The 24,820-nt window shown below is 45.9% G+C and overlaps 1 protein-coding gene across 3 annotated transcripts in view; it reads right to left on the bottom strand.

Moving 5' to 3' along the window:
- The window catches only part of LOC119181521 (proton-coupled folate transporter-like), a 194,724-nt gene that overhangs the window by 105,101 nt on the left and 64,803 nt on the right, over window positions 1-24,820 (bottom strand). For all 3 annotated transcript variants that reach the window (XR_012888676.1, XM_075882974.1, XM_075882973.1), the window contains exon 4: window positions 19,028-19,662. Coding sequence is in view for 2 of the 3 variants with exons in the window: in XM_075882974.1 (XP_075739089.1) it covers window positions 19,028-19,662 (635 nt within the window). In the remaining variant the exon portion in view is untranslated. The remainder of the gene's footprint in view (window positions 1-19,027; window positions 19,663-24,820) is intronic.

Genomic DNA, 24,820 nt, shown 5'->3' on the forward strand with positions numbered 1-24,820 from the left:
TATATAAGAATAACTTATGTTGCCGCAAGATTATAAGTATTAAAGTAGATGCGCTTTTTTATAACAACTGTTTATTCAGCCGACATTTTGACGGGAGCCCTGGCTTTTTCGAGGCATAACAATATTTACACATTTTTCATGTCTTCTTATAGCTTCTCGAGATAGGAGGGAAGGGGACAGAAGAAAAATATGAAAAAAAAAAACCCGGGAAGATAAACGTTGAAAAATAAAAAAATCTAGGAAAAGAAGCAAGAGAAACAGGACCGGATTAGGAAGGGAAAGCATCTCCAGAGAGTAAGGCGAATGTAAATGAGCCATGCCATCATTGTCAAAATTACCTTCCAAGCACCCACCCTTCCCTCAGGTGAACACTGTGATGACCCTTTTAGTATTCCACCTTCCGGTGCAATCTGCTGATGGCTTGTCCACATTTGAAGTTTACAACAAATCGGTGCGGATAAGCTTAAGCGCTTAAAGTGCATGTTGGTGGGGCCGGAAGATATGAAGATGTGCTTAAATGCAGAAATATCAAGTTTACAGAAATATCAAGTTGAGGACGACGCCAGTGTGGAACTCCCTGACTATTCACAACTTCCAGGCACCGTGGCACCGCTGTGCCGTGGCGGCCGGAAGCTCTGTTGAGATGATCGAAGTCTTGGACCTACTTCAAACACCAGTTGTTTAAGCTTGTTTTCTCGCGTTAGTAGTCGTTTTACATCATTATTAATGGTTTCGATATTCCCGGAACCCTTTGAGTTTCTCAAGTTAAAGAGAAAGTAGAAAGAAAAAGAAAAAATCCCACCGTTTTCATTCGACAAAAGTCGACTGATGGCGAGCCTCATGTGAGAAAAAGTAAGTCTCCCGTTCAAATTAGCGCTCCAAAAAGCCATGAGTGGTTAAGAGGGTTAAAACTAACAGTGAAATAACCAAAGCCCGTGAATGTATGCACACCTATTTTGAGTACGAGTACAGCAACTTCCAGGTTTGCAGTTTTCGTGCTTAGACACGGTCGCTGTGCAGACAGTACCAGAACTAAATTAGGAATGTGTTCTGCTTCTAGAATAGAATTAAATAAACGGTTTCAAAACGTTCATTGCATCATTACACACCTGAGGCATCTGCAAAGTGCCTCCATGACCTTCATATCCGCAGCAATTTGTGTTCGGTTGTACATGCTGATGGCATTTTTTTTTTTTTGTTTGTCGTTTCTGCCTCGTACCATGCTATCTTTTGTACTTCTCAAACACCGAGACATAGAATAGTAACGAGAATGTCCCCTCTTAAACGTGGCAATACGACCTTGCCTGTTCATCATAACTGCTCATCAGTGTGCATAACTACGCATCAGTACTGCTCATCATAACAGGTCGTACACGACAGCTGTAGGATGCGCCCGCAGTTTGCTACTACAAAAAAACCAACATATTTGCCAGCTGTCAAGACCTTAGGAATTCAGGCAACGATCTGCCTGACAGAAAAGAGAACTAAAGAGAGCAAAGTTAAGCACCAAGAGAGAATGAAAATGAATTCTGACAAAAACAGAATACAACGAACCCAAGAATAGAGATGGGAGACTTCATGCTAGTAAGAAAAAGATTGCCAAACTCGGGTGCAAATCGCCGTGGGCCAATCTCTGTAGTCAAGACAGCAAGCAAACAAGAACACTTAAAGACTATTTGGTATATAGGCTCCAATGGCACTGTTGAATCAGTGTCTACAGCCACCGACCGATTTTCCGGACCTGGTGGGGGATTGCGAAATAGTACGAAAAATTGAACAATCTGAAAAAGTGGTCAAGCCATGAAAATGAAGTTTATTTGGATTACAAACACCTAAAAAAGTCCTCTATAATGTAATGCATCATGCTGTTCTTGTGAACGAGCGAATTTGGTTTTATTTGGGCTACGGTAACATCATTGGCAAGTGCATTGGCCGACCTTTGCAGTCGGCAAAGCTCGTGGTTACATGGTGCCAAACAATCAAAACTTGATGCTGTTCACAAAAGATGCATGCAACATCTTGCCTGTTTAGTGGGATTTAATAACGGGGTCTGCGATTCTTTTACCTGCGCCGACAACGCACAGTACCCAAGCTTCCAGCATTTTGCCCCCATCAAAACACTACCGTCGCGGCAACGATCAAACCCACGTGTTCCAGGTCAGTAGCTGAGCACCATGACTACTGGAGTGCTACTGAGAAATCGCAAACAGCAGCGTAGCAAGCATGCGATGTACACGACGACACAAACACACTTGGCACACCACTAGCCCGACCACGTACACAATGATGACCAGAAAATCAACCAACCAGAAAATAAGAACAACCTACCACTGTATTAATGATGATGATAAGGCTGAGTAAGAAAAAAAAGCCGTTTTTTCAGCCAAAGAAGATGAGACATGGCCTCTGAAGCTGAAAGATTGCGCACGCTTCCAATCTCGGAAGCCACACAACTAGACTTTGCAAGCCAAACTCGACCAAGCCACGAAAAAATCCAGCGTCACAGCTTTTATCATTATTAACTCTATGTTCATCCCCAAGTGAAATAGCTCAAAAAAAAACAATTTAGTCCAGAAAATCGAACTTCGAAACATAAATTCGTCTGAAAAATTGGCCTTGGAAATGCATTAGTGCAATGAGAAGCTATACGGTGCATTTGTGACATGTGAAATATTTAGCAAGCTTGACTTTTCGGAGTCCCAAAAATCTTTTGGTGACTGTATTCGCAACTTTCAGCCACTATAGGGGGTGCCACGAGAGAACTAAAATGGCTGTCGATGCAGTATTCACCTGCATGGACGGAGTCATGCACGGAGCTTTCGTTGCAGGTGTTGTAACTGCATGGTCGCCGCTGATTGCGGCTTGGATAATTTTCCACGGCACTGAAATGCCTAAAAAAAAGCAGCTTGTGATTGAGTGCATTAAGCAGGGAAACGCGGCATGGTCTTGCGCCGCATTCGGCGTCCGACGTGCTGGTGCAGCAGCCAGTTTGGTGATGTTCTGTTGTACTGGGCTGCTGGATTGGGCATCCATTGAGTGTCACACTTGGCAGATTTTTGTCATCCACTCAGTTTGGATCTTGCGGCAGAATATATTCAAATTAGTAAACAGCACAGAAGACGGATAACATGGAGCCGCCTGTGCTGTCGCTTGTTTATTTACCACTCCTATCATTTTGACCGAGGATGACGAGGGACTTGCCAGTAGTGGTGCTATCACTGGCACGAAAAAGATGGCTTGCAATTGTTTCTTTGTGCAAACTAATTAATAATCCAATAAAACCATGCTCCAGTGTGCCACTTATTCAAAACAATGCTGGCTTACAAGCTACGAGCAAGATCGGTAATAGGGTATTTTGAAGGTGAACATGTGACACTGCATGCTGTTTCTCCCAACTGGTTTACTAAATTGCTTACACTTTCGCTCTTCATACCAATGTTGTCGAGAAAACTCCTTGCATATATTCGCACAAGCATAAAGCTACAAGTATCACCATAAAGCTACAAGTATCAGGACAGCAGCGGCATCTGCTTGGGTGCTGCTCGCATATGTCAGTTGCGGCTAGCTGTTGTCAAGTATTGTTCCCTCGTGAAAGCATATTTGTATTAACCATGTTATTGTAGACCAAACAAAAAACAAGAGCACTCGACTATGCCTTAGGAATAATAATAATAGTTCGGGTGGAATGTCCCATAACCACCATATGATTATAAGAGATGCCATAGAGGAAAGCTCCCCAAATTTTGACCACCTCGCGTTCTTTAATGTGCACTCATACCTAAGCACACAAGCCTCAAGCATTTTCACCTCCTTCGAAAATGCGGCTGCCACGGCTGGGATTGAATCCCGCAACCTGTGGGTCTACAACCGAGTGCCTTAATCCCTAAGTCACTGTGGCGAGTGTGTTTAACTCAGAATTACCCACAGGGGTCGCACAGTTTGGTGAGCGGAATTTCGATAAGGCCAAATGCAACGAACAACTTTGAGCTGAAGTTTAGAGACACTTTAAAGAACCCCAAGTGGTGAAAATGAATCCCAAGGTCCTCGCTATAGTGTGTCTCGTCATATCGTGGTTTTGTCAAATGAAATCCAAAAAATTCTGTTCCATTCCACTAGTAAGCCAAGTAGACGCCAGTAACCCCTATGTTAACAAGCTTCACGATGTACAGTTTGATAGCCCATTCCTTTTTCTGTCATCAGCCGAAAATAAAACCAAGTACGCTTATGAAGCATTTCACCATGCAGCTTGGGCCTTGCAGCCTGCAGCACAATCGACTTCTCTAGTATCATTTGCCCATTTGGGAAGCTGAAAGGTTCCACAGCCTTGCACCAACAAAATATATCGTACTTCGGTTCACGCATGCGCAAAAAGTTGTAGGACACAACAACGACGAAGCAGGGCTTTTACATTGTTGCCAGGCAAGTTTTCGTTATATCACCGCATCACAGCTGTCACCAGTTGTCATGTGGCGGCGCCAGCATAACTGAAAGTTGCAAATAGCTAACCTTTTTGTTGTTTATTATGTGCAGACTTGACACAACATAGTTGCAGCGCCAGCTCAAAATGAGAAAGTGTCGTTACAGTAAGTGAAGGGGTAACCTTGTACAGGGCCACTGTCATAGACTCTGTGCCTAAAGGGACACTAAAGTCAAATAACAATTTACGTGAGTGCGAAAGCTCAATGTAAGACAACATCTAAAACGACAATATAAGCAACAATAGTGCCCTACTTACCAAGAAATTAAGGAAAGTGCAAGACAACACATGCGCCACTGTAGGGCATTTTCAAAATGACCCCTATGGCATCAGACGGACCACCTAGAATTAATCACTCGTAATCAATCTAGCTGTACTAAATAAAGAACCTTCTGTGCCTCAAAAGATGCAATAAAATGCTGTTTGTTCATTTCTGTTTGATTCATGGAAAAAAGAACTGCTGGATGTCACTATGAGGAATAATGCGAGTGGTTCAAAAATACAATTTTTGCGTGATCGCCTTGGAAAAAGGGCCCCACTCGCTATAAACCACCTTTTCGTTTAAAGACCTTTGACGAAAAAATTTTGGTCTGTCTGTCTGTCTGTCAGTACATCTGTCTGTTTTTCCACCCTTAACAATATCCTAAATGGCACCAAATTGACCAAACGATACTCCAAACGGCCGACCCCATCCGCAGCGCCCATTGATATTGCTCAAGGTTCAGCGTTCATACTTGTGCGATCGTGAATTAAAAGCAATTATTGCACATATGGAGGCACGATAACAACACGTCAATATTTCGTATGTGTGTCTTTCTACTAGAAAAGGCCTACATAAGTAATTCTAAGGACCGTAGCATTTATTACGCTGCGCTGACCATGCAACGCTTTCACAAAAAGGCCAGTGTTTCCAACGCTTTGCTAAGAAGATATGGTGGTGGCACCTACCCGTCGCCTTGCGTTCTACACCTTATTACCTCAGAGACGGGCACGCATGCCGCGCGTCCCGTTTTCCGGAATAAATGCCAGATAGTGATCATGTCTCAGGTATGACGTGACTTCATGCGCTCGTTCACCTACGCTGCACGCTCGAGGCACTCTAACGCAGCGACCGCAGAATACCATTTACCATTTTTTTTTTAGCAGAACATCAAATAAACGTTTTGATCACTCTCTCCAGATGCAAGACTATCGTCTTTCGACCAGATTTGCAGGGTATTATGCAGATACGGGGTCATTTTTTATAAAGTAACTGTTGTTTTTCTCTGCGCGAACCGACCAACGTTTATAGAACCTGTTCAGTTTGAAAACTCGGCTGTCTAGCGTGGGACCACCGCAAGCAGTGGCTGGAAGTGGCGTTACTGTCGCAACAGGTTTCCACCGCTCCACCAACATCACCGTGCGCCGGTTTGAGTGTGTGTTTGGCTGCAGTTATGCTGTGTTTGTGTGTTTCAGTATGCATGCTAAAAAGATTTCACCTGCTGTTGTGTTTTATGTAGCATGGATGTTTGTTATCTGCGATGCTGACTTGTGTGCTTGTATGCCCAAGCAGATATAGCACTAACAAGTGCCAGCGACACTTCTGGGCTCTCCGTGCTGTGTGGAACTGCACTATTCTCCGTCTTTGCAAAAAGGCTGTCAGATATCATGAGTTTGCGATGTGCATTTTCACCCTGAGGACACTTTGAAAACCTACAGCCTCATTGTCGATGGGGAAAATGTCGGAAAGGTTCGTGGTTATGAAGTGGAGCCTTGAGCAGGAAAGTGTGCTTAAATTTTTCCTAACTTCCCGAAATATCTTCGGAGTCACAAAAAAAGATTTCAGTTCAAGGGAGGATGGTCGATAAAAATTGTTTGAGTGTGTTAAATCAACACGCAAGCTTAAAAACTGTGCTGATACAGCAAGCATTAAGCTAACTTTGAGCAATATTGAAAGGGTTCATCTGCCGTCTGCTAATTGACGCAGCATTAACAGCTGTGATAAAAACGACCAGTTTGTGGTTTTTTGAGCACTAAAGGCTGAAGAGATCACACTAGTCACTGAAAAAAAAATGCCACCCGCATCTTTCCACAGGGGAAACTCGAGTTGATGCGTCGCAGAGTGGTCGGGGGTATCGCATCAATGTTGCGTAATTGGGTATGGTTTGAGAATGCTGAATTGTTATTTCATCTTTACTATTCTTATTCATTGAATAAAGGAGAAGCGTTGTTTTCAACGAGTGATGGGACGCTAATGTGCAATCCAGTGCCTACGTATACGGGGTGGTCAGTGAACGGCTGTGCAGCTCGATCGGTTTTTACTAGCAGACACTGCTTCTATTGGCCTTGCGAGGCGCGACCATGCGCAGTGGAAGTGTGGACATTGCCGCTGACGCACGACACGTGACATCGTACGACTAAAAAATGCTACCGCATTTAAAATGCACGATTGTCACTGAAAATATCTCACTGAGTGTTCGTGCGCATGGGCTTGTTGCAAATACATTTAAATCTGACACTATTACCGTGCTTTCACAACTGAGAATCGCTCATCCGCATTGACGCACTAAATGTGTGACCCGGCTGCAAGAGATGTTGTCACAAACCGAGCGCTCAAAAAAGGGCGCGCCGCCAAATTCTCGCGACGAAGCGCCGAGAGGTCAACGATAAAAAAAAAAAAGAAGCAGAAAACAAGCATCCAAAGACTCCCCGGGCGCGCGTCCCTCTCCCCTCGGAAGTGTAGGTTCGCCAACAAACCTCCTCGCATCGGCGGCCAAGCAAGCCCTAGAACGTTCTCGATGGAAAGGGGCGTGGTGATGCCGGGTTGCGTCATCCGTCGTGGACGGCCCTCATACCATCTCGCCTTTTCCCCAGCCTTCGCTGCGTATCGCGCCGACGAAATGATGAGAACTTTCTGGAATCTCGCGCAGAAGGTATTTAACTGAGCAGCAGAGATGGGAGATCAGGAGAAGAAGGAAGTTAGCGCCAGAGTGCGTAGGGTATCCCGCCGCGTATGTCGGTGAAGGTTTTGTCCTTAGTGACAAAGCAGGAGAAGAAGAAGGTATGCGCCAGAGTGCGTAGGGTGTTCCGCCTTGTGGGCGAAGCCTTTTGTCTTCCGTGACAAAGGAGGAGAAGAAGAGGATTACCATTTGAGGGTTGAAGACTCGAGCTACAGGCAAGAGTGTGTGTCTACCGCTATCGAGCGAAGACGCGTGGCCACAGCTGCGTGTGTGAAGCCGACGTGTTTCCGGCGCAGAAGTTCTGAGCTTGGAGAGCGGCCAATTGAAGACGCGAGGTTTCCTGGAAGAGAAACTTCGGGGGCAGCGGAACGACAAGAACGCTGGACTTTGAGTGAGTGATTTTCGGAAGAGTATCATCCAGGCCTTTGCTACAAGGACTTTTGACAGAATAAGTTTCCTAACTCTTTAGTCTTTAAGTGTCTTGGTTGTTCGATGCATGCGACTGCATTGTAGTGCGTATTGTTGTCTGTGTCCGTTGTTTCGAGTGTGGCTGATTGTACTGTGTAGTACATTGTTTGATTGGTGACATATTGTAATCAACTATTGTCGAGTGTGCATACTTGTGTATCGTTTTTATCTGCCGTTATTGAGAACATAATTTTGTTTTGTTTATCAACTCTCGGCTCTGACTTGTTCTTTGGACCACAGCCGGTGTCCGCTGGCGCACCAAATAGGACCACTTCTAAATTGTCCACACTTTTGTGGTGCGGTTCAGGGGGCCGATACTTCGGCCCTTGGAATTGGCCCGGCGATCGCCCCCCGAATTAACGGGACCTGTGACAATTAATCTGGCGTCCGCGACAAGGACCTTTTGGTGCACAGTGTGTCCAAAGTAGTGAGAAAGAGCCTCGAGTTGTTGATACTGCTATCGGAACGATTTTGTGTGTTGCTCAGTGTTCTCGTTAACGAGTGCAGGGGAGTGGTCCGATAGGCTGATTTAGGCAGATAATTTTGCACGCGGCCAGACTTTATCTGCGAGACACCATGGATCTCGAAAAGTTAGTAGCTCTTGGTGAGAAGATGGGCCTTTCTGGCGCCGAACTACGGAAGTGGGTAAGCCAGAAGGAGAAAGAGGCGGTGGATAGAGAGAGGTTGGTAGTTGAAAGGGCCAAGGAAGAAAAAGAAGCTGAGTTAGAACGAGAGAGGTTGGCAGCTGAGAGGGCCAAGGAAGAAAAAGCAGCTGAGTTGGAAGGAGAGAGATTGGCAGCTGAGAGGGCCAAGGAAGAAAAAGTAGCTGAGTTGGAGAGAGAAAGGCTGGCCGCTGAAATGGCGAAAGAAGAAAGAGAGGCAAAGGAGCGACATCTGAAAGAAGAAAGAGAGCAGCAATTGAAGTTGGATCTGGAGAGAGAAGCTGGCCGCTGAGAGGGCGAGAGAAGAAAGAGAGGCAAAGAAGCGACAGCTGAAAGAAGAAAAAGAGGAAAGGGAACGGCAGCGGCAGCACGAGATGGAACTCGAGCGGCTCCGTTTGCAACAGCAAAGTGAAACTCCCGTCCAATCTAGAGTTGAAAGCAGCGAACGGGAAGATCATGGCTTCCGCTTGAACCCAAGCAAGCTGCTCGTAGCGTTTGATGAAAGGAAGGACGACCTTGACGCGTACCTTCACAGATTTGAGACGATTGCAAGGAGCCAGAATTGGCCGGAACATCAATGGGCAACTGCTTTGAGTACTTGCTTGAGTGGTGAAGCGCTAAGTGTGTACGGCAGGCTGACGCCGACTGATGCAGCCAACTATGCAAAGGTGAAAGCTGCTTTGCTGAAGCGATTTAGATTTACTGTGAAAGGTTTCCGGGACAGATTTCGGACAGGAAAGCCAGCTGATGGTGAGACGGCTACGCAGTATGCCGCCGGACTTTGCCATTATTTCGACAGATGGATTGAACTTTCAAGGACAGTGCAGGAGTACGATAAGCTTAGAGAGCTCCTAATAAGAGAACAATTTCTTACTAGTTGCCACCCAAGCCTGCCGCTGTACTTGAAAGAGAGGAGCTCAGTCACATGAAGACATGCTTGAATTAGCTGATCAATTCTTGGAAGCGCAAGGTGGCACAAATTTGGCCAGAGTCAAGAAGGAGTGTCCCGAAGATTCGAAAAGTTCGGCACCCGAACAAAAGAAGTGTGCACTGGAGAGTGTTCCGCGATGTTTTCTGTGTAACCGAGTGGGTCATCGCGTGAACAACTGTGGAACGATCTTTACGAGCCCTACGGTATTAAAATGTTTCAAGTGTGGTCAGACTGGGCACAAAGCAGACGCATGTCGTAAGGGAGCGAGTCAAACCCACCAGGTATCCTGTGTGCTAGCAGCACCAAAATCCGATGATAATGCCGTCACCGACGGATTCGTAGAGTTGAAAAATGGGGAGAAACTTCCTATTGTGGGTGCTGTAATGACAAAACAGCCAACCGGTGTTACGAAGGGAATGCCAACGCTGCCTGGAAAAGTTGCGGGCAAGAACGTTACGGTGTTAAGAGATACCGGTAGCTCCACTGTTATCGTGCGAAGAAATTTGGTGCGGGAAAGTGAGTTAACAGGCAAAACGAAACCAGTTTGCCTAATTGACAGAACGATTCGGATGCCTCCCGAAGCAGAGATCGAGGTTGAAACCCCGTACTTCAGCGGGAAGGTTACCGCTCTATGCATGACGACCACCCTGTACGACCTCGTCATCGGACCACTGTTATCGTGCGAAGAAATTTGATGCGGGAAAGTGAGTTAACAGGCAAAACGAAACCAGTTTGCCTAATTGACAGAACGATTCGGATGCTTCCCGAAGCAGAGATCGAGGTTGAAACCCCGTACTTCAGCAGGAAGGTTACCGCTCTATGCATGACGACCACCCTGTACGACCTCGTCATCGGAAACATCGACGGGGCGCGAGGGCCGAATGATCCAGAATGTTTGGGAGAAGACCCTAAGATAGAGCCCTCGCCAACCCAGCGACCGCGAGATACAGTGGAGGAGCATCCCGTGACGGATCTCACTCGAGCCCAAGGTGAAGCCGCGGTGCAAGAGACAGTGAATGAGAAGATGATCGTGTTGAATGAGTTCACGTACAGGGCAGCTGGATTTACGTTGGCACGACCTTAACCGACCGACAGTGTAAAGGTGACGGAGTCGGCCAGCCAGGCCCAACGCTGTGACATGAACAAGCTGGTAAATAAACAGACAGGACCCGTTGAACGTTATGACCCGTTAACGGTGTCGGAAGTGACAATGATGGCTGAGACGCCGCCTCAGATACCATCGTTGGACAGGGCTCATCAGAACAGAAACAAGAACAATAAGAAGAGATCGAGAGAGCACCGCAAGAAAGGGCACAAGCGCCGCTCAATGTACACAGGATAGGTGTTGAGGTCGAATCGGAATGTGTTTGGCAGTGCTGAGTGCAATATGTTGTGTTAATGTTGTTGCTATCCTGTGTCACAATTGTATGTCGAGCGAGTCAAAGTGTTTGGTGTGGTGATGTGATGTATAGTATCGTACAATTGTTGTAATGAGAGAACTTTGTACATTTGTATTGTTTGGAATATGTGATGGAGTGTTGTACTCATGTACCTGTGGTTATATTCCATGTGTTGTGAGATTGAATTACAATGTACAATTGTGTTGAGTGATCTATTGTGAATGTGACGTGTCATGAGAGACGGACTATGCTACAGTCTTTGAGAGTGAGGGGACTGTTCATGCTCGTTTGTGTGGTTTTGAATATTATGAGATAATATTCTTAAAGTGGGGGGCAGTGTCACAAACCGAGCACTCAAAAAAGGGCGCGCCGACAAATTCTCGCAACGAAGCGCCGAGAGGTCAACGATAAAAAAAAAAAGAAAACAAGAATCCAAAGACTCCCCGGGCGCGCGTCCCTCTCCCCTCGGAAGCGTAGGTTCGCCAACGAACCTCCTCGCATCGGCGGCCGAGCAAGCCCTAGAACGTTCTCGATGGAAAGGGGCGTGGTGATGCAGGGTTGCGTCATCCGTCGCGGACGGCCCTCGTACCGCCTCGCATTTTCTCCAGCCTTCGCTGCGTATCGCGCCGACGAAATGATGAGAACTTTCTGGAATCTCGCGCGGAAGGTATTCAACCGAGCAGCAGAGATGCGAGATCAGGAGAAGAAGGAAGTTAGCGACAGAGTGCGTAGGGTATCCCGCCGCGTCTGTCGGTGAAGGTTTTGTCCTTAGTGACAAAGCAGGAGAAGAAGAAAGTATGCGACAGAGTGCGTAGGGTGTTCCGCCTTGTGGGCGAAGCCTTTTGTCTTCCGTGACAAAGGAGGAGAAGAAGAGGATTTCCACCTGAGGGGTGAAGACTCGAGCTACAAGCAAGAGTGTGTGTCTACCGCTATCGAGAGAAGACGCGTGACAACAGTTGCGTGTGTGAAGCCGACGTGTTTCCGGCGAAGAAGTTTGGAGCTTGGAGAGCGGCCAATTGAAGACGCGAGGTTTCCTGGAAGAGAAACTTCGGGGGCAGCGGAACGACAAGAACGCTGGACTTTGAGTGAGTGATTTTCGGAAGAGTATCATCCAGGCCTTTGCTACAAGGACTTTTGACAGAATAAGTTTCCTAACTCTTTAGTCTTTAAGTGTCTTGGTAGTTCGATGCATGCGACTGCATTGTAGTGCGTATTGTTGTCTGTGTCCGTTTTTTCGAGTGTGGCTGATTGTACTGTGTAATACATTGTTTGATTGGTGACACATTGTATTCAACTATTGTCCAGTGTGCATACTTGTGTATCGTTTTTATCTGCCATTATTGAGAATATAATTTTGTTTTGTTTATCAACTCTCGGCTCTGACTTGTTCTTTGGGCCACAGCCGGCGTCTGTTGGCGTGCCAAATAGGACCACTTCTAAATTGTCCACGCTTTCGTGGTGCAGTTCGGGGGGCCGATACTTCGGCCCTTGGAATTAGCCCACGATCGCCTCCGGAATTAACGGGACCTGTGGCATATGCGCAGGGGCTCTACTATAAGAAGGAGATAGCAACAGCTGTGAAGTATTTACCCACAGTTTATAAGCCGCATACTTTGTTCACATGTGAGCCTCCCGGCCTCAATGAGCTCCTTTCCACAACTTGTGCGGATGAGCCAGTGAAAAAATTCGGTCTAGACTGGGCTTGATCACTATCGAAGTGTGCACATGCATAACATAGTCATGCGCCTGGGAGTGTTGATTTTTGCACACATGCAGTGCCACATAGCCAATCTGCACAACTTTAGTGATGTTACCGAGTCTTCTTGGCATTTTTGGGCACTTAATACAAATTATTATAGCAATAACTTGGGTTTAACCATACTAATAGGTGACTTAAATTTCAACCATCTGGTGCTCTATACTGTACACTGGCATTGCATAGCACACAGGCCTCTCGCATTTCCGCTGCATCAAAATGCGACCCCCATGGCCGAGAATGAACCTGTGACTAAATGAGCATGTTGCGAAAACATCTAGATCTCACACTATCCCAGAAGTTTTGCGCCGCTTTCAATGTATGGCGGAGGCAAAGCGTTTGGCGACAGAACAGGTTATATAAACGTTCGAACCGAGAAACTGTTTTGTGTTCTCCATACTCAGGCATACTCATAACCTTCTCTTGAGGAAGCTATTCCATACTGTAACTCAAGCTGGCAAATGTACTTTATTCGTGCAAATGATAACGCACATGCAATATATTTTTAATGCCTACAAACTATAGATACCATTTTTAAACTGCTCAGCGCAAGAAATTTCGACAAAGCATGCAGAAAAGACGACTACCTGTGTATGTTGTTTAAATTTCTTGTGCTGAGCAGTTTATTAAAAGAATACCAACTAGCCCAATCCCACACTTTACTGTAAGAGTCACACTGCACAATTCATGATGGAGCCCAGAGGAGGGCAAACCTGCTTTTTAGCTTAGCAGATTTGACATGCAGACATACAAATGGTGCAACTTCAATCAGATAAAGCGATTGTCTATGCTAAAATGTAAATGAGACCAAGACACTTTTTGAAACCATGGAAAAGCCACCTTATTACTTGCCCCAGTGTGAAAGGTGATATTTCAGCTTCGTTACCATGCATGACTGACCTTTTGCGAAATCCTGAGCATGCTACTGAAAACTGCGTGAACTTGAATGTACCAATGAACTGAACGGCATTCCGAGGTAGTATGTACCGGGCGTGCCTGATAAATTTGCTGCAGTAGAAAGCTGCTAGCGAGCAAGTGCGATTGCTACTACATGTAACTCAATGTTTAACGTGGCTATAGTTTGCAGACATATTATGCAGTCGTCATTACTTGGACTGTCAGGAACACGGAGTTGCTCATGAACGGAACACAAGCATTTAACATCCCCTTAAAGTGCTTGTGCCACAGCCATGCTCAGACTCTAGCCATGTGCAATACACTGCATTGGAATGTTACAGGTTCAATCACTGCGCTCGAAACATGAATATTGAAAAGCATACTACACATGTTTGCTTTTCACAATGCCGACATTGCAGAAATATGTCTAACAATTATGCCGTTTGGGAGATACCGGTAGTACAGAGGTAAACTCAGAGGCATAGATTGCGTAGCCGTAACTCCCCGTTGCATCACTCTAACCATTTCGCTTCGCTGGTCGAGCTTGAGCATGTTAATGGCATGCAGCACTCCATATTATCCACACTTATAGCACTACATGCAATGCACAAGAAAAACTATGCTTTTGTTTTGACTTTGCTGAAGGATATGATATTCACATGAGCAGAGGCTAAGTTACCCTACTGCTAGGGAGCACACACCCTGGCATTTCTCTCTTCAAATGCTGATGCTTTGAATGAGAGCATATTAAGTAACAGTGTTATGTGCTTATTGATACCATCTTTGAATGACATTCAGCACATGCTTCATCCAGGTGTATGTTAAGGGGAGACAGACATCTTACAACGACCGAAAATGGCCAACAAAGAAATTTTTTGTACGACTTATTTTCGGGACGTTTCTACTTTGCAGAACCTGCTCTCAAATTACTATGATGTATTCCGCTGGTTGTTTTCGAGTGCCCTGAAAAGTAGCTGTGCCTCTGATTGCTGGAATTCGAGCGTTCGCACTACCTTCGGTTGGTTCTTTCAGAGCGCCAGCCTTTGACTCGGAGTGCTCCCGACCGCCCTGATTTCGAAGTGAGAGCGTGGCCTGATCTAACTGAGAGGACGGATCCCATGACACAAGGCAGCCAATCACGTGGCTGCCAGCAGGTGAACAAGGTAAGGAATACGAGCATTCATTTTGAAAGAGGGCATCACCAGGCAAATAGTACTTCGTGCACTTGCGTTATTAGTGTCGTTTTTGAGCATGTGCGGCGCGAATTCACATCTACGAAGCCTTAAATGCACCAGGTCAATAAACAAGGCGGCTAGCGAAGGTGGAGGAAACGCCAATGCTGTCGTCACAGCAGCTCGTAGACAGTCTCGTGATTTGCATTGAAGACAGCAGCTCGGACGAGGACGATCGCCAGATTTATGTGCTGAGCTCAGAATGCTTTCGCTAGATCCAGACATGTCGGAGAGATAGACAGAAACAATATAAAAAAGGTCAGATATGTCAGAGTTGTCCACTGAACTGATCGGCACCCTTTGTTGACCCGGCACAGCAATGTTTACTCGGCAGCTTCCCGCGCTGGCTGCACCGTGGCGCTATAAGCATGCTGCTCTTAAGCTGCTCCGAGATTGCCGATGCATTAGATTAGTACGCTGCCTCTCACGCTCCGCTTGCAAGCCGCCTCTGCATCTGGCGACTCTGAGCTAAACCAGAGCGGCCAACCGAATCACGATAACGCTGAATTGAGTCGGGAAATGCGATAAAATCGGCGTTCAAAGCACCCCAGCAGCAGTAAAATGCCCCCAAAAGAACAAAATTTGTTTGAAGTTCGCGTGTGCTATGAGCATTGCAGTGAGCTGAGCACAGCCACCTTGAGCTAGATTTGAAGCTGTTTTCTTAGTGTGTAATTTGCACTATCTCAAAATTGTGTGGCCAAAGAAATCGAGCAGAATTACAGTTAATTAGAACTAACATTTTAGTGGTGCGAACAGAGGAGCTTTGCGACGCAGCGGCTGAAACAGAATACCTTTACTCGCCGCATTGATTGCGACTGCACTTTTCGCCAATGCTTTGCTTTTTTTTCTTGTTTTTTTTTTTCTACCTTTTGCGAATATTGTGGAGGGGGGCAATGCGAGTTTGTGTCTCACCGGCTTTTTGAAACACGGTAGTTGCGCCGTAGTAGAAGCCACTACATTGAACACTAAGAAATATAATAAAGAAAAGCCTATTACACTACAGAGGCCACACAGATTCCGCCACTACAGATGTACCTCCTCGCCTGAAATCGGAAAAAGAGCTCATCAGAGCACCTTAATTTAGTAGTGTTCATCGCCGTGACATTGTGCAGTCGGAAGGGCTCTTTGGTTTACTAACTCGCGTATTTTTGCATGGTTCTTCAAGAAGCTGTAGTGAAAATCACCTCGCATGTGTCCTCCTGTGCAAGTGCTCTTGAAGCTAGTCGAAGCGAATTGCATGCACATTCTCTATATTAAATGTGTCTCAAACTATCCAGGCAACGAGTTTTTGGAAGTGGTAGAAGCGGGCTTGGAACGAGGAGACACCGGCTAGAAATGCACCGTCGGGACAAGAGTAAGGTGGAGCCGGTGCCCATACGTTTACGATCCGCTCCGCGTAAATGTAACTACGAAGTTTGTGTGCAAAACAATCGTACGAGCAGTGGAACGTAGAGCGCATCTCAGGCTCCGCTCACGAAGTTGATTGAGCGAAGGGTGAAGGTGCGTCTACAAGATTTCGCCGCGATTTTGCAGCCGATCTAACTGCCTCTCGGTAAAATGCACTCATCAGAAACACAAAATATAAGCACTTCCCAGCACTGTCTGATGCCAAATCTGCATGTGGCTGAGCGTAAGCGACGCTCAGCTCACAGCGACCTATTGCACTGGGCAGCATGCTTCTTAACATCCAGGTGGTTAATTAATGAGAATCAAGTTCTCATAAATTTACGAAGAACGAGTGGCTTTAGTCTTATACCTTATGGTCTTTTTAGGACTGCCCTCACCCAACCACTTGCCACGATGGGGCTCAGATCATGCTTTCCACATTTGAATTTTTTTTTAAACGATTCCTATGTTGAAATAAGACAATTTCTTTTGTTTAGCAGGAAAGTAGACAGGAAATATCTAAATAAAATTTATTGTTGAAATTCTTTTTAGAATTTTTTGCAGTGAGTGTCAAAACTTCAAATGCGATTTTCTCAGCTTCACATGTTTTGCCAGCCTGACCAGCCTTACGGAACTTCACGTTAAGTGTTTGTGAGCACATTTTAATAAATTTTATACCGTTGAACTCGTAAGAAGCCAAAGTTTGAAGCTATGCTATTTCTTTATGGCTAAATTAAGCATATGAAATTCTGTGAAGAAGATTGTAAAGTAAATACATTTCAGAATTAAGGAGCATTAATACAAATAGCATAGCTCCACATGGCAGATCTTTGGCTACATCTGCATTTTAAACTGCATTAAAGAATATTGAAGGAAAGTGCTTTAATGACCCCGTAAAAAATGACATAGTTACACTTCACTCATTTTCTCATAATCTGGGAACTAATATTGAGATACCGTAAAACTAATTACATTTTCAGAAACAGAAGAAAAAACATATATACACACCTTATTTCATTAAAATATATCTAAAAATAAAGATATTCACTTTTTAAGACCAGCATCCTCTTCACTCTTTAAGACCACGTTTTAAGACCACACAACAAGGTGAAATCATGGTATTCGGCGTTAGTCATCGGGATGGGGAAATGCCACTGGCGTCAACGTGGATACATAGTATTAGATATGCCAAGCACTGATAGACATTGAACAAGCTGCTGTACATAATTGTACAATAAACAATCAGCTACCATGTTCTATTGATTCTTATAATGAAGGGACCAATATGTTTTTCAGCAGCTGTTGATGCCTAAAGCACCCATCAAGCTTTTGTGAGATCCTTAAGCTAGCCTTAGCCTGCACTTTGGTTAGTTAATATGCATACAGTCACACACAGTCCGGTTTTCATGTGGATCAGACACTGGCAGTTGTTGTGACTGGCGCCCGAGCTGAGAACGGCGCTCTTTGGATCTTCAAACAAGTAGCCGACCGGCCGGCTGCCTATGCCCGTCAGTTATTGTCCCTCCTAGCCAGATGGTGAGGCATCGTGTCACCACAGCGCCGTAAGTGGTTCGGGAGACGACGAGTACAGCTTCTTCCTTGAAAGAGACCGCTGGGGCCGCCGCAAATGGCCTCGCTAATTAGGCGAGCAGTTCGGCAGACCCTTCCATGTATGCGGTCATGAGCTTGGGACCCCTCGACCAGCTGCAGAACACAACGAGGAGGAGCCCCGCTGGTGCCACCTTGGATTGCAGTGATCACGGCTCAATATTCGACGTTCACGTGGGCCGTGCATGCTCGTCCCCCTCGCCAGTTGTGTGTGATATGTGATTGGACAGTACCATCTGAACGTGTTCCCTGATCTAAGGATCTGGGAAGCACATACCCTTTATAATGAGTCACCCGGCTCATTTGAGAGAGCGCCATGTAGAGGAACGCCAGATTCAAGAGCTCGCCATGTAAGAAAGAGCTCGTCATGTACGAGAGCTCACCTTGTATATAATGCAAATAGACCCTCTTCAAGTCTCTCTTCTTCCTGCCTCGACAACTTCATACCGGACCTCCGGTGCCTGCAAACCCCGGTTGTAACACAGTCCATCCCTTCGTGTCATTCCCCCATAAGCTGCTGGCATTTGGTCGGGAAACTTTACTTTAACTTTACTAAGAAAACTTTACTGTTGTACTAGATGCACTTTTCCCACAAGGTCATTATATTGCTTGTTCCAGAAAAACTGCTAAGCCTGCGCGAAAAGGGCAGAATAGTCACATCGAAAGCTGGAAGAGCAGCCTTTCTAGAGCCTTTTTTAAGCACTCTTGGAGCAACTACTACAAGCACATATACATGGTCTCTACTATGCCATAAATTATAAAAATTCTTATCCTGTACACAAGTGTCCCCAATGCCATTATTCATCATCCTTCGAAAAAGCATGGTACGCGGTACACACTTGTAAGGCATTGCGTACACTTCGTTGAAGCTGTGGTTGACGACGGTGAAGAGCTAAGCCTGAGGCTTTTGTGAGGAGTTGGAACATTCAAGGACCCAACCTTTACACAATTTCCCCTGTGTGGTGCATATTTGTTACTTTACTCTTCTAAAACACTTTGCTACACGTAAATGCAATACCTTACCCAACCCGAAACCTGCACAGAGTCAATTTGCAATGAAGTTTGAAGCACCGGTGCAGCTTTGTGGTAGAACACAGGGCTGTTATGCAGACGAACCAGGTTCCATTCCCATTCCGTCCTTAGTGTTTTTTATTTATTTAGGTTTTTTTCATTTTGTACAAGAGCGATGGTCGTTAAGGACAGCCACGGCGAACAAGCACAGCACTAGAATCAACCCTTGTTGTAATCTAGCTGTAAAAGAAGGCACTCACTCTCACTGTTGAACAGAATGAACCAGATGGAGATCATGAGCAGGAGCAGCTTGGCTCGGTTGTAGCCCGGGCGTTGGCGGAACACTGCCTGCCCACCTTCACGTAGGTTGTCCAGTCGTATCAGGTCCCGGACCAGCTCCCTTCTGCTTGTGCGGTGAAGCTGATTGCTGAATGGCACCGTCCAGCCAATCCACACAAACATCAATGCTAGCAGGATGGCCGACGTAACATAGATGGCCGTGTAGTTTCCTCCAGCTGCTCGAAACACCTGTCCTCCAACAAACAGTCCCAGCTGAAAGCCCAGTGTCAACGCAGTCATGATGCAAGCAAAACGCACAGTCTTTAGCTCGGCCGTGGCTGTCCGTGTGCCACTGCTATAGACAGATGCACACACGGATACAAGACCACCACTGAAGCCATTAGGAATAGCGCAGAGGACGGTGGCATACAGTGGAACACTGGTGTACATCACTGAGAAGAGAGTGGTGAGGTCCTGCAAGATGCCACCAGAAGTGGCAACGAGCAGCGGTATCTTGTGACCGTACCGGTCACTCCAGGGACTGACAAAAATGGAGAGCAGGCCGGCTGGCACAAACTGTATCAGGAACAGCACCAAGTTGTGCAGATTGGCATACCTGCAAGGAAAGCCAAAGCTCTAGAATGTGTTTGGGTATCTATTTATTTTTAACACAAAAGTGTTTTTTACCAAGGTCCACCAATACTTAAGTGGCACATTTTTGTCACAAATACAGCGTAAAATTATTGCTTTGCAATGAGAAAGAAAAAAATATTAAGAAAAAGTTCCCCCGCCAAAAGTCGAACCTCTCACTACATGGCTCACAACAAAAAGCAACCGGTGCTTAACCAGCTGAGATACTAAAAGAAAAACACACTTTGTTACAAACGCGCCTTATATCTCTCACACATTCTCTCTCAAATGGTGCTCTCTGTTGGCGAGGGGCGAGAGGAGCGGCCGCGTGTGAATGGTGAAGAGGAGTAATGTGGCATGACAATTACTAGCACAGACAGAGAACGATTTATCGACGACATGGTTAACGCATGAAGTCCGAGATTGCGCACCGGTGTGCAATCTCAGCGGCCATGCACAATCTCAGAGGCCATGGCTTCTCAACAAGTGAAAAACTGTGGCCACGCTAGCATCAGAGAGTCGCCAACACAGCTATGTTCTTGCCTTTCACTTCGAGTTAGCATGTGTCGGCTTGTTCTTGGAGTTGTGGAGCTTCCATGTGCACCAACAGTGTTTCGCCGCCGATTACTTCGCGTGCGATAGCATCGACTAATAAAACTCTGCAGTAAGCACTTTAGCAAGGCAACAATGTCGACCGATGAACATCGTGCTTTGGCGAAGCGAGACAGAGGCCAGTGGGACATTGAATGGTGGTGTGTGTTCAGGGCTCAAGCTACGACGCCTCGACCTCCTGCATTTCTAAAGTGCAGTGTGGTAGTGTATGCACAAGTCCAGCCATAGGTGTCTCTGGAGCGCACACCATAGTGTTTCTCTTCTTACTTGACGACAAAGCTGCGCAGAATTGAAGATACATGTATCTTAGATACTATTTGGGTATTTTGTATCTGTATTGCAATACGTCTAAAAAAATCAGTATATGCATCTGCATTCCTGTTATATTTAACAATGTATCGCGATCTGATACTGACCGCTACAGCAGCACCACCATGTGAAACAACAAACATCAACAGAACTCCACTTCTTAATCTGGTACTAGTGCCCCTAAGCCACCTCAATAGAAATAGCATCCGTGGCATACTTTTGCCTTTCTGTCAGAGTCTACGGGTTAAGGCAGGCAATGAGATGTGCGCGTCCTTTTTGGCAAGGCTGAGAGAAAGAGAGAGAGAAAGCTTTATTAAATAGTCAGTCAATTACTTCAGGCATGGCCCGTTGCCTCTAGCTGTCGGCCGGAATCCCATAGAAAATGGCAGCAGCAAGGGCTTGACTTATTATGTCGCGCCGGACGTTGGGGTCTAGGCTGCGGGAAACCATCGTTTCGACTTCGACATGTCCACACCATGTGGACCAAATTCGCTACCTCATCACAAAATTTACACTGGGACCGGAAAACTGCGGGGTGCCACTTACTGTAAAGTGCGGGGTTAGGAAAAACCTGGGTCTGTAACTTTTGCCACAAAACTTCATTTTTCTTACTCAGTGAGTTGTCCACTCTCGGGCATATTTGACGATTCAGCCTGCAGTGTGCGACGATTTCATGGTATGTGCGCATATCCTCACTTCTTTGTTCGGTAACTTGGGAGGTTCCAGGGGTCGACCAATAGGTGAGACCTCGGATGACCAAATGAGCCTCCTCGTTTCCTCTAAGTCCCTGGTGAGCTGGCGCCCAGGTGAGCAGAACCAGCTCTTTGGGCACTCCTACCATGTTTATTATACGGACAACAGTCTCCATCACCCTTCCCAATTCATAATTTCTCACGGTGTTTTTGGAGTCGCTGATGACCACCCTGACCCCTTTTTGGATGATGGCCAAAGCTATAGCCACTTCGTCGGCCTCAACAGTCTCGACACTACGAACTGTGCAGCACACCATCAGGCTGCGGTCTTCCGTGACCTCTACTGCCGTGTGTGCGGCTTTGCCTTCATATGCCACAGCATCTGTATACGTGACGTCCTGTCCACAGGTGTACCAGGTTTGCAATGCCATTGCCCTGGCTTTACGCCTGCCTTCATGAAAGGTATGGTTCATGTCCGAGTAACATGACAGCACTCGCGTAGTCTCAACAGAATCAAGCACCAAAGAAAGAAGGAGTCAGACAAACAACATATTTGTGCGCTTGCCAACGTGACTTTTGTTTTATAGATTTTTTTTTTCTCTTTTCAATAGTCATTGCCATGACCCTTGGCCACTTATCAGCATCCCGTACCTCAATGCTTGGAAATAATTAGGGTTATGAACGTCCCAACGTGCCACTTCAGGCTATTTTTCATAAACACTGCATTTTCTGAGTTTTTTATTCTCTTACCTTAACTGCAAAGAGGTTGACACTTCATGCTTAATTTTCATAGCTATTGGGGGCACCGCCTGTATTGTGCTTCTATACCTATTCGTAATTATTCTTTCATAAGGAACAATTTTTTTATTTTATTTATAATTCTTTTTTCAGTAGGCTTCCATATGTTTTTATATCAAACTCAGATACATCAAATTATTGGCTACGTCGAACAGCTGAGAAATCGCCTTGAATTTTTCATGCAAACGTATGGGACCGCTGCACACATATATCAAACTCCTGTACAGTGGGACACTCGCTATATCGAACGCTTCGCCGAGCCGAAGCCCAGCAAATCATTTTTCTTAGGAAATATAGATCGATTTTCAGCCACGATATATCAAGTTCAGATGTCTTCGCGTGCGCAATTGACGAAAGGCAGTATTGTTCCATTGCGCTGATCTGGTTCCTTGCGCGGCGCTTGGGAACGCACCAGTATCTTTGATGCGCGATCTGTAGGTCTTAAGGCGCAAGCATAGTGTTTTTCAAAAAGATCGATAGCTGGCGACACCAAAATGAGAATGCGAAAAAATTCGGCGATCTCGCTGCAATGTTCCCATTCCCTTCTTTATTTTTTAGCGCACAATGGCACACGAGCCTGAAAAGCATGGCCTTCAAGATGTGAGACCTCACGACGCGTTTTTAGCGTTTTCGTCATTAAAGCCCACGCCTCAGAGGCTACGTTTTTGCTAGCTCTTCGCACCTAAGCAGCTAGAAGCAGCGGCTGCCAGCTACAAATACACAAGTGACATCGATTGTGGGAACACGACGTTGTCTTTTACACCTTCTGGACTTGCGTACTTCTTGCCTCATTTCTGATAAATCCTTATTCAGGAGTTGAACTGAACGTTGACCCGCACGCAGCAATAAAAGTCATGACTGGTGCTTGGAGTCGCATCAAGTAAAACATCGTCGTAAACTTTCCTTGCTGGCCAGGTGACAGCTTCAGTAGCATCATGACCACTGGCGTACGGTGCCTCGGTGAATTCTGCCACTTATGAGTGTTTCCTGGCACCATCTCGGACAGTGCACGACTTATTGGTGCAGATGACGACCTAGCTGCTTCTGACTCCATCGATGGTGAAGTCATGACTGCCATGTCCAGTGCCTCCAATGTGTACCCATGTAATTATGAATATGCCATCGCTACCGTCGCTAACCAACTTCTTGCTGCGCTACAAAGCTTGTATCCGCGACCTGCATCAATCAATAATGTTGAGGCCGAATGAGCTGAATTTGCTTATTTGAAAATCTTCAATAATATTGAAGATGACTGGAACTTGACAGTGGCGGACTATTTACGACAAAATTATGGACTATTTTCATGCTAAGTAAAGTGCAGTAACTTTCACTTCACACCTTGTCCTTCATTATACTGTCAAAGAACTGTTATGTTAGCACTTGTAACGATTTCTGAGGCCAGAAATGCTTTATTTAGGCATCAAATATACATTAGTTGTGCTTCCAATTATCAATATATTAACTATTTTGTGATCCCCTTTGAGTTGGATATATCCAGGATCGACTGTATTACTAATTACCACGTCAGAGCTACATGCAGCAGAAGCATGAATAGCGGCATTGTTTTGCAATAGTTCGTGAAACTATACTGCCATGTGCTTTTACTTTTACTTCGATGTGATTGGGTTTAAAGCACAAAAAACAGTACCACTGCTTCTCTGGGCAAGCCACTCCGCAATGTATCAAAATCTCAGTTCGCGTGTATACCCTTCCCCCGGTGTATACACACGGACTGCGCTCTACGGCAAAACAAGAGAGAGAGAGGTCATTAACCGCCCCGAGAGTGCTTTGAAGACGCCGCTGCTACGTAGTCCCAGTCCCCCCTGAGGAAGGAACCAAGTCGGTTCCGAAATACGTGGTTCCTTCGCCTACTTTTAGTTGGAGTTTAAATCATTTCCCTGATTCTAGGGTGCAGATGTTCTCTCACTGAGGAAAAATCACAGCATATCCACGGACCAAATGACGATGAATGGGGCGAAGTGCCCATCAGTCCGTCCGTGCTTTCGTCCATACGTGCGACTGTCCGTGTGCATCCACCTGACCTTCCGTGCATCCTTCCGCCCCTGTGTTTGTTCGTGCATTCATCTATGCCTCCGTCCGTCGGTTCGTGCGCCCGTCTGTGCATCCATCCGTCTGCTTGGCTGTCTGTCCATGCGTCCGTCCGTCCGTCCATCTAGTGAACACTCCAAGTACCGCCATCTCGCATCTGCTTATACCACCTGCATTAGTTTATTCCACCAACAACAATAATCTAACGGTGAATCCTGGAGCGAGGTGGCTATGTACTACATACATCAGGAACGACCAAACACGCCCTAAAGGGGCCCTAAAACACTTTTTGAGTAACTATGGAATTAATTCACTGGAAGAGTTTATTCCCTCACAAATTCAATGCCGCTAAAATTTTAAGAATCCACACAGTATGAGCGGAGTTACAATGATTTGTCACACGCTGCAATCGAATTCTCTTTTCTCACGTCCCAACGAAAACGCTGGAAGCTAAGCATGAAGGGATGGGAGGGGAAAAAAAAAAGTCACGCGCACCTTATGACCTTGAGCACTTCTTTCCTTTTTTCTTCTTCGGATATGTGACTTTTTCAGTGCAATTGCGCGCGCACATGCATAGAGAGGTAACGGCCTCCAGCGGCAATTTTTGTTACGACCGAGCGCGCCATCTTGAAATCAACCAACGGCTGATAAATGGGCTTTTCACAAGTGATTTTTTAGCGTCTC

This window comes from Rhipicephalus microplus, unplaced genomic scaffold (assembly GCF_043290135.1).
Source record: "Rhipicephalus microplus isolate Deutch F79 unplaced genomic scaffold, USDA_Rmic scaffold_14, whole genome shotgun sequence".
Taxonomy (NCBI): domain Eukaryota; kingdom Metazoa; phylum Arthropoda; class Arachnida; order Ixodida; family Ixodidae; genus Rhipicephalus; species Rhipicephalus microplus.